The sequence below is a fragment of the Haliotis rufescens genome, unplaced genomic scaffold (genome assembly GCF_023055435.1).
Source record: "Haliotis rufescens isolate VD_foot unplaced genomic scaffold, xgHalRufe1.0.p SCAF_55, whole genome shotgun sequence".
NCBI classification, from domain to species: Eukaryota; Metazoa; Mollusca; class Gastropoda; order Lepetellida; family Haliotidae; genus Haliotis; species Haliotis rufescens.
Genome location: NW_025964279.1, coordinates 577,266 through 589,668, shown reverse-complemented (window position 1 = coordinate 589,668; position 12,403 = coordinate 577,266). Strand labels below are relative to the sequence as shown.

General features: G+C 34.4%; 1 protein-coding gene across 1 annotated transcript in view; it reads right to left on the bottom strand.

Moving 5' to 3' along the window:
* LOC124144977 (ATP-dependent DNA/RNA helicase DHX36-like) overlaps window positions 1–12,403 on the bottom strand; it is a 76,987-nt gene that overhangs the window by 37,180 nt on the left and 27,404 nt on the right. The window contains exon 7 of the mRNA XM_046514600.2: window positions 1,588–1,683. Coding sequence (XP_046370556.2) covers window positions 1,588–1,683 — 96 coding nt within the window. The remainder of the gene's footprint in view (window positions 1–1,587; window positions 1,684–12,403) is intronic.

Here is a 12,403-nt window from a genome sequence, read left to right as displayed (position 1 = left end):
TTATCATGTGACTGTTATTGAGCACTGTATTATCACGTGACTGTTATTGTGCACTGCATTATCACGTGACTGTTATTGTGCACTGTATTATCATTTGACTGTTATTGAGCACGGTATTATCACGTGACTGTTATTGTGCACTGTATTATCACGTGACTGGTATTGTGCACTGTATTATCACATATGACTTTGTTTATGTGAGCAATATTCCAGCAATATCACGGCGGGGGACACCAGAAATGGGCTTGACACATTGTACCCATGTCGGGAATCGAACCCGGGTCTTGGGCGTGACGAGCGAACGCTTTAACCACTAGGCTACCCGACCGCCGTTTTATTTAAGAAATAAACGACAAGTGGGAGTTGTTTATCATACAATAAAACACTGCAGGGAGAATAAACCACGAGGGGCAGAGCGTTTATCTGCGTTGCACAGCTACATCTATGGGGAATAACTCACTAGACATCTCCCTCTCCGACATAACGTCTTCCAATATATGACGTCATCAAGTTGCAAGTGCATGTTCAAATCTCCAGAAATGACGTTGTGATAGAAAAATGTTTTATCGTGAAATAAACAACACAACATTCTTATATTAAATAATAAAGAGATCAAGCAGATTCAACATATCAGCTACAATAACATTAGGAGGTTCCAACAAACGGAGACATTTGATTGGCTTTGGTATTTACAATTCCAGGTATTTCCCATTTTGTTTTCAGAAACTCAAGTCATAACCATAGGGTGTACACTTCCTGGCCAATGAATATGGCAGAAAACTTCACATTATATACTTATCTTCATATGAGACAATGTTAATGATATGTGACAAGTTAGTTTGTAAGGACATAACATGTGACTACAATCACATGTGACTATGTTAATGTGTCACCATGTTAACGTGTGACTATGTTTATGTGTGACTACGTTAACTTGTGACTATGTTAACGTGAGACATGTTGTTGAAATGTGGTGTATGACAGTGATCGGGTGACTAACATGACATGTGACTATGTCAAAGTGATTTGAGACTACGATCATATGTGACTATGTTAATTTGTGACCATGTTAATGTGTGACTATGTTAATGTTTGACTATGTTAACATGTGACTATGTTAATGTGTCACCATGTTAACGTGTGACTATGTTAATGTGTGACAATGTTAACGTGTCACCATTATAACGTGACTATGTTAACATTTGACTGTTAACATGTGACTGTTAACGTTTGACTATGTTAACATGTGACTATGTTAATGTGTGACTATGTTAACGTGTGACTATGTTAACGTGCGACTATGTTAACGTGTGACTGTTAACGTTTGACTATGTTAACATGTGACCATGTTAACGTGTGACTATGTTAACGTGTGACTATGTTAATGTGTGACTATGTTAACGCGCGACTATGTTAACGTGTGACTATGTTAACGTGCGACTATGTTAACGTGTGACTGTTAACGTTTGACTATGTTAACATGTGACCATGTTAACATGTGACCATGTTTACGTGTGACTATGTTAACGTGTGACTATGTTAATGTGTGACTATGTTAACGCGCGACTATGTCAACATGTGACTCACGGATATTGCACTGATCCTCCTGGGTTGTGTACAGATGACTCGGCACTGAGACCCGATCCCATTTTTGATGTAGTTGTCCAGGATAAACTGGGGGACCTGACAACACACAACTATACAAGTCACAAACACATTCTGCTGTTCAATGTCTTCATACAGGTATGATACATATTAAGCATCATTACAGTCATATTACGATAGACAACACACAACTATACAAGTCACAAACACATTCTGATGTTCAATGTTTTCATAGATGTTTGATACACATTTAACGTTATTACAGTCATACTACAACAGACAACACACAGCTGTACAAGTCACAAACACATTCTGATGTTCAATGTCTTCATAGATGTTTGATACACATTTAACGTTATTACAGTCATATTACAACAGACAACACACAGCTGTACAAGTCACAAACACATTCTGATGTTCAATGTCTTCATACAGGTATGATACATATTAAGCATCATTACAGTCATATTACGATAGACAACACACAACTATACAAGTCACAAACACATTCTGATGTTCAATGTCTTCATAGATGTTTGATACACATTTAACGTTATTACAGTCATATTACAACAGACAGCACACAGCTGTACAAGTCACAAACAGATTCTGATGTTCAATGTCTTCATAGATGTTTGATACACATTTAACGTTATTACAGTCATATTACAACAGACAACACACAGCTGTACAAGTCACAAACACATTCTGATGTTCAATGTCTTCATAGATGTTTGATACACATTTAACGTTATTACAGTCATATTACAACAGACAACACACAGCTGTACAAGTCACAAACACATTCTGATGTTCAATGTCTTCATACAGGTATGATACACATTTAACGTTATTACAGTCATATTACAACAGACAACACACAGCTGTACAAGTCACAAACACATTTTGATGTTCAATGTCTTCATAGATGTTTGATACACATTTAACGTTATTACAGTCATATTACAACAGACAACACACAGCTGTACAAGTCACAAACACATTCTGATGTTCAATGTCTTCATAGATGTTTGATACACATTTAACGTTATTACAGTCATATTACAACAGACAACACACAGCTGTACAAGTCACAAACACATTCTGATGTTCAATGTCTTCATAGATGTTTGATACACATTTAACGTTATTACAGTCATATTACAACAGACAACACACAGCTGTACAAGTCACAAACACATTCTGATGTTCAATGTCTTCATACAGGTATGATACACATTTAACGTTATTACAGTCATATTACAACAGACAGCACACAGCTGTACAAGTCACAAACACATTCTGATGTTCAATGTCTTCATAGATGTTTGATACACATTTAACGTTATTACAGTCATATTACAACAGACAACACACAGCTGTACAAGTCACAAACACATTCTGATGTTCAATGTCTTCATAGATGTTTGATACACATTTAACGTTATTACAGTCATATTACAACAGACAACACACAGCTGTACAAGTCACAAACACATTCTGATGTTCAATGTCTTCATAGATGTTTGATACACATTTAACGTTATTACAGTCATATTACAACAGACAACACACAGCTGTACAAGTCACAAACACATTCTGATGTTCAATGTCTTCATAGATGTTTGATACACATTTAACGTTATTACAGTCATATTACAACAGACAACACACAGCTGTACAAGTCACAAACACATTCTGATGTTCAATGTCTTCATAGATGTTTGATACACATTTAAGGTTATTGCAGTCATATTACAATAGACAACACACAGCTGTACAAGTCACAAACACATTCTGATGTTCAATGTCTTCATAGATGTTTGATACACATTTAACGTTATTACAGTCATATTACAACAGACAACACACAGCTGTACAAGTCACAAACACATTCTGATGTTCAATGTCTTCATAGATGTTTGATACACATTTAACGTTATTACAGTCATATTACGACAGACAACACACAGCTGTACAAGTCACAAACACATTCTGATGTTCAATGTCTTCATAGATGTTTGATACACATTTAACGTTATTACAGTCATATTACAACAGACAACACACAGCTGTACAAGTCACAAACACATTCTGATGTTCAATGTCTTCATAGATGTTTGATACACATTTAACGTTATTTCAGTCATATTACAACAGACAACACACAGCTGTACAAGTCACAAACACATTCTGATGTTCAATGTCTTCATAGATGTTTGATACACATTTAACGTTATTACAGTCATATTACAACAGACAACACACAGCTGTACAAGTCACAAACACATTCTGATGTTCAATGTCTTCATAGATGTTTGATACACATTTAGCGTTATTACAGTCATATTACAACAGACAACACAAAACTATACAAGTCACAAACACATTCTGATGTTCAATGTCTTCATAGATGTTGGATACTCATTTAACGTTATTACAGTCATATTACAACAGACAACACACAGCTGTACAAGTCACAAACACATTCTGATGTTCAATGTCTTCATACAGGTTTGATACACATTTAACGTTATTACAGTCATATTACAACAGACAACACACAGCTGTACAAGTCACAAACACATTCTGATGTTCAATGTCTTCATAGATGTTTGATACACATTTAACGTTATTACAGTCATATTACAACAGACAACACACAGCTGTACAAGTCACAAACACATTCTGATGTTCAATGTCTTCATAGATGTTTGATACACATTTAACGTTATTACAGTCATATTACAACAGACAACACACAGCTGTACAAGTCACAAACACATTCTGATGTTCAATGTCTTCATAGATGTTTGATACACATTTAACGTTATTACAGTCATATTACAACAGACAACACACAGCTGTACAAGTCACAAACACATTCTGATGTTCAATGTCTTCATAGATGTTTGATACACATTTAACGTTATTACAGTCATATTACAACAGACAACACACAGCTGTACAAGTCACAAACACATTCTGATGTTCAATGTCTTCATAGATGTTTGATACACATTTAACGTTATTACAGTCATATTACAACAGACAACACACAGCTGTACAAGTCACAAACACATTCTGATGTTCAATGTCTTCATAGATGTTTGATACACATTTAACGTTATTACAGTCATATTACAACAGACAACACACAGCTGTACAAGTCACAAACACATTCTGATGTTCAATGTCTTCATAGATGTTTGATACACATTTAAGGTTATTGCAGTCATATTACAATAGACAACACACAGCTGTACAAGTCACAAACACATTCTGATGTTCAATGTCTTCATAGATGTTTGATACACATTTAACGTTATTACAGTCATATTACAACAGACAACACACAGCTGTACAAGTCACAAACACATTCTGATGTTCAATGTCTTCATAGATGTTTGATACACATTTAACGTTATTACAGTCATATTACAACAGACAACACACAGCTGTACAAGTCACAAACACATTCTGATGTTCAATGTCTTCATAGATGTTTGATACACATTTAACGTTATTACAGTCATATTACAACAGACAACACACAGCTGTACAAGTCACAAACACATTCTGATGTTCAATGTCTTCATAGATGTTTGATACACATTTAACGTTATTTCAGTCATATTACAACAGACAACACACAGCTGTACAAGTCACAAACACATTCTGATGTTCAATGTCTTCATAGATGTTTGATACACATTTAACGTTATTACAGTCATATTACAACAGACAACACACAGCTGTACAAGTCACAAACACATTCTGATGTTCAATGTCTTCATAGATGTTTGATACACATTTAGCGTTATTACAGTCATATTACAACAGACAACACAAAACTATACAAGTCACAAACACATTCTGATGTTCAATGTCTTCATAGATGTTGGATACTCATTTAACGTTATTACAGTCATATTACAACAGACAACACACAGCTGTACAAGTCACAAACACATTCTGATGTTCAATGTCTTCATACAGGTTTGATACACATTTAACGTTATTACAGTCATATTACAACAGACAACACACAGCTGTACAAGTCACAAACACATTCTGATGTTCAATGTCTTCATAGATGTTTGATACACATTTAACGTTATTACAGTCATATTACAACAGACAACACACAGCTGTACAAGTCACAAACACATTCTGATGTTCAATGTCTTCATAGATGTTTGATACACATTTAACGTTATTACAGTCATATTACAACAGACAACACACAGCTGTACAAGTCACAAACACATTCTGATGTTCAATGTCTTCATAGATGTTTGATACACATTTAAGGTTATTGCAGTCATATTACAACAGACAACACACAGCTGTACAAGTCACAAACACATTCTGATGTTCAATGTCTTCATAGATGTTTGATACACATTTAAGGTTATTGCAGTCATATTACAACAGACAACACACAGCTGTACAAGTCACAAACACATTCTGATGTTCAATGTCTTCATACACTTTTGATACACATTTAACGTTATTACAGTCATATTACAACAGACAACACACAGCTGTACAAGTCACAAACACATTCTGATGTTCAATGTCTTCATACACTTTTGATACACATTTAACGTTATTACAGTCATATTACAACAGACAACACACAGCTGTACAAGTCACAAACACATTCTGATGTTCAATGTCTTCATACAGGTTTGATACACATTTAACGTTATTACAGTCATATTACAACAGACAACACACAGCTGTACAAGTCACAAACACATTCTGATGTTCAATGTCTTCATAGATGTTTGATACACATTTAACGTTATTACAGTCATATTACAACAGACAACACACAGCTGTACAAGTCACAAACACATTCTGATGTTCAATGTCTTCATAGATGTTTGATACACATTTAACGTTATTACAGTCATATTACAACAGACAACACACAGCTGTACAAGTCACAAACACATTCTGATGTTCAATGTCTTCATAGATGTTTGATACACATTTAACGTTATTACAGTCATATTACAACAGACAACACACAGCTGTACAAGTCACAAACACATTCTGATGTTCAATGTCTTGATAGATGTTGGATACACATTTAACGTTATTACAGTCATATTACAACAGACAACACACAGCTGTACAAGTCACAAACACATTCTGATGTTCAATGTCTTCATACAGGTATGATACACATTTAACGTTATTGCAGTCATATTACAACAGACAACACACAGCTGTACAAGTCACAAACACATTCTGATGTTCAATGTCTTCATAGATGTTTGATACACATTTAACGTTATTACAGTCATATTACAACAGACAACACACAGCTGTACAAGTCACAAACACATTCTGATGTTCAATGTCTTCATAGATGTTTGACACACATTTAAGGTTATTGCAGTCATATTACAACAGACAACACACAGCTGTACAAGTCACAAACACATTCTGATGTTCAATGTCTTCATAGATGTTTGATACACATTTAACGTTATTACAGTCATATTACAACAGACACCACACAGCTGTACAAGTCACAAACACATTCTGATGTTCAATGTCTTCATAGATGTTTGATACACATTTAACGTTATTACAGTCATATTACAACAGACAACACACAGCTGTACAAGTCACAAACACATTCTGATGTTCAATGTCTTCATAGATGTTTGATACACATTTAACGTTATTACAGTCATATTACAACAGACAACACACAGCTGTACAAGTCACAAACACATTCTGATGTTCAATGTCTTGATAGATGTTGGATACACATTTAACGTTATTACAGTCATATTACAACAGACAACACACAGCTGTACAAGTCACAAACACATTCTGATGTTCAATGTCTTCATAGATGTTTGATACACATTTAACGTTATTACAGTCATATTACAACAGACAACACACAGCTGTACAAGTCACAAACACATTCTGATGTTCAATGTCTTCATAGATGTTTGATACACATTTAACGTTATTACAGTCATATTACAACAGACACCACACAGCTGTACAAGTCACAAACACATTCTGATGTTCAATGTCTTCATAGATGTTTGATACACATTTAACGTTATTACAGTCATATTACAACAGACAACACACAGCTGTACAAGTCACAAACACATTCTGATGTTCAATGTCTTCATAGATGTTTGATACACATTTAGCGTTATTACAGTCATATTACAACAGACAACACAAAACTATACAAGTCACAAACACATTCTGATGTTCAATGTCTTCATAGATGTTGGATACTCATTTAACGTTATTACAGTCATATTACAACAGACAACACACAGCTGTACAAGTCACAAACACATTCTGATGTTCAATGTCTTCATACAGGTTTGATACACATTTAACGTTATTACAGTCATATTACAACAGACAACACACAGCTGTACAAGTCACAAACACATTCTGATGTTCAATGTCTTCATAGATGTTTGATACACATTTAACGTTATTACAGTCATATTACAACAGACAACACACAGCTGTACAAGTCACAAACACATTCTGATGTTCAATGTCTTCATAGATGTTTGATACACATTTAACGTTATTACAGTCATATTACAACAGACAACACACAGCTGTACAAGTCACAAACACATTCTGATGTTCAATGTCTTCATAGATGTTTGATACACATTTAAGGTTATTGCAGTCATATTACAACAGACAACACACAGCTGTACAAGTCACAAACACATTCTGATGTTCAATGTCTTCATAGATGTTTGATACACATTTAAGGTTATTGCAGTCATATTACAACAGACAACACACAGCTGTACAAGTCACAAACACATTCTGATGTTCAATGTCTTCATACACTTTTGATACACATTTAACGTTATTACAGTCATATTACAACAGACAACACACAGCTGTACAAGTCACAAACACATTCTGATGTTCAATGTCTTCATACACTTTTGATACACATTTAACGTTATTACAGTCATATTACAACAGACAACACACAGCTGTACAAGTCACAAACACATTCTGATGTTCAATGTCTTCATACAGGTTTGATACACATTTAACGTTATTACAGTCATATTACAACAGACAACACACAGCTGTACAAGTCACAAACACATTCTGATGTTCAATGTCTTCATAGATGTTTGATACACATTTAACGTTATTACAGTCATATTACAACAGACAACACACAGCTGTACAAGTCACAACCACATTCTGATGTTCAATGTCTTCATAGATGTTTGATACACATTTAACGTTATTACAGTCATATTACAACAGACAACACACAGCTGTACAAGTCACAAACACATTCTGATGTTCAATGTCTTCATAGATGTTTGATACACATTTAACGTTATTACAGTCATATTACAACAGACAACACACAGCTGTACAAGTCACAAACACATTCTGATGTTCAATGTCTTGATAGATGTTGGATACACATTTAACGTTATTACAGTCATATTACAACAGACAACACACAGCTGTACAAGTCACAAACACATTCTGATGTTCAATGTCTTCATACAGGTATGATACACATTTAACGTTATTGCAGTCATATTACAACAGACAACACACAGCTGTACAAGTCACAAACACATTCTGATGTTCAATGTCTTCATAGATGTTTGATACACATTTAACGTTATTACAGTCATATTACAACAGACAACACACAGCTGTACAAGTCACAAACACATTCTGATGTTCAATGTCTTCATAGATGTTTGACACACATTTAAGGTTATTGCAGTCATATTACAACAGACAACACACAGCTGTACAAGTCACAAACACATTCTGATGTTCAATGTCTTCATAGATGTTTGATACACATTTAACGTTATTACAGTCATATTACAACAGACACCACACAGCTGTACAAGTCACAAACACATTCTGATGTTCAATGTCTTCATAGATGTTTGATACACATTTAACGTTATTACAGTCATATTACAACAGACAACACACAGCTGTACAAGTCACAAACACATTCTGATGTTCAATGTCTTCATAGATGTTTGATACACATTTAACGTTATTACAGTCATATTACAACAGACAACACACAGCTGTACAAGTCACAAACACATTCTGATGTTCAATGTCTTGATAGATGTTGGATACACATTTAACGTTATTACAGTCATATTACAACAGACAACACACAGCTGTACAAGTCACAAACACATTCTGATGTTCAATGTCTTCATAGATGTTTGATACACATTTAACGTTATTACAGTCATATTACAACAGACAACACACAGCTGTACAAGTCACAAACACATTCTGATGTTCAATGTCTTCATAGATGTTTGATACACATTTAACGTTATTACAGTCATATTACAACAGACACCACACAGCTGTACAAGTCACAAACACATTCTGATGTTCAATGTCTTCATAGATGTTTGATACACATTTAACGTTATTACAGTCATATTACAACAGACAACACACAGCTGTACAAGTCACAAACACATTCTGATGTTCAATGTCTTCATAGATGTTTGATACACATTTAACGTTATTACAGTCATATTACAACAGACAACACACAGCTGTACAAGTCACAAACACATTCTGATGTTCAATGTCTTCATAGATGTTTGATACACATTTAACGTTATTACAGTCATATTACAACAGACAACACACAGCTGTACAAGTCACAAACACATTCTGATGTTCAATGTCTTCTAAGATGTTTGATACACATTTAACGTTATTACAGTCATATTACAACAGACAACACACAGCTGTACAAGTCACAAACACATTCTGATGTTCAATGTCTTCATACAGGTATGATACACATTTAACGTTATTGCAGTCATATTACAACAGACAGCACACAGCTGTACAAGTCACAAACACATTCTGATGTTCAATGTCTTCATAGATGTTTGATACACATTTAACGTTATTACAGTCATATTACAACAGACAACACACAGCTGTACAAGTCACAAACACATTCTGATGTTCAATGTCTTCATAGATGTTTGACATACATTTAAGGTTATTGCAGTCATATTACAACAGACAACACACAGCTGTACAAGTCACAAACACATTCTGATGTTCAATGTCTTCATAGATGTTTGATACACATTTAACGTTATTACAGTCATATTACAACAGACACCACACAGCTGTACAAGTCACAAACATATTCTGATGTTCAATGTCTTCATAGATGTTTGATACACATTTAACGTTATTACAGTCATATTACAACAGACAACACACAGCTGTACAAGTCACAAACACATTCTGATGTTCAATGTCTTCATAGATGTTTGATACACATTTAACGTTATTACAGTCATATTACAACAGACAACACACAGCTGTACAAGTCACAAACACATTCTGATGTTCAATGTCTTGATAGATGTTGGATACACATTTAACGTTATTACAGTCATATTACAACAGACAACACACAGCTGTACAAGTCACAAACACATTCTGATGTTCAATGTCTTCATAGATGTTTGATACACATTTAACGTTATTACAGTCATATTACAACAGACAACACACAGCTGTACAAGTCACAAACACATTCTGATGTTCAATGTCTTCATAGATGTTTGATACACATTTAACGTTATTACAGTCATATTACAACAGACAACACACAGCTGTACAAGTCACAAACACATTCTGATGTTCAATGTCTTCATAGATGTTGGATACTCATTTAACGTTATTACAGTCATATTACAACAGACAACACACAGCTGTACAAGTCACAAACACATTCTGATGTTCAATGTCTTCATACAGGTTTGATACACATTTAACGTTATTACAGTCATATTACAACAGACAACAAACAGCTGTACAAGTCACAAACACATTCTGATGTTCAATGTCTTCATAGATGTTTGATACACATTTAGTGTTATTACAGTCATATTACAACAGACAACACACAGCTGTACAAGTCACAAACACATTCTGATGTTCAATGTCTTCATAGATGTTTGATACACATTTGACGTTATTACAGTCATATTACAACAGACAACACACAGCTGTACAAGTCACAAACACATTCTGATGTTCAATGTCTTCATAGATGTTTGATACACATTTAAGGTTATTGCAGTCATATTACAACAGACAACACACAGCTGTAAAAGTCACAAACACATTCTGATGTTCAATGTCTTCATAGATGTTTGATACACATTTAACATTATGACAGTCATATTACAACAGACAACACACAGCTGTACAAGTCACAAACACATTCTGATGTTCAATGTCTTCATAGATGTTTGATACACATTTAACGTTATTACAGTCATATTACAACAGACAACACACAGCTGTACAAGTCACAAACACATTCTGATGTTCACTGTCTTCATAGATGTTTGATACACATTTAACGTTATTTCAGTCATATTACAACAGACAGCACACAGCTGTACAAGTCACAAACACATTCTGATGTTCAATGTCTTGATAGATGTTTGATACACATTTAACGTTATTACAGTCATATTACAACAGACAACACACAGCTGTACAAGTCACAAACACATTCTGATGTTCAATGTCTTCATAGATGTTTGATACACATTTAACGTTATTACAGTCATATTACAACAGACAACACACAGCTGTACAAGTCACAAACACATTCTGATGTTCAATGTCTTCATAGATGTTTGATACACATTTAAGGTTATTGCAGTCATATTACAACAGGCAACACACAGCTGTACAAGTCACA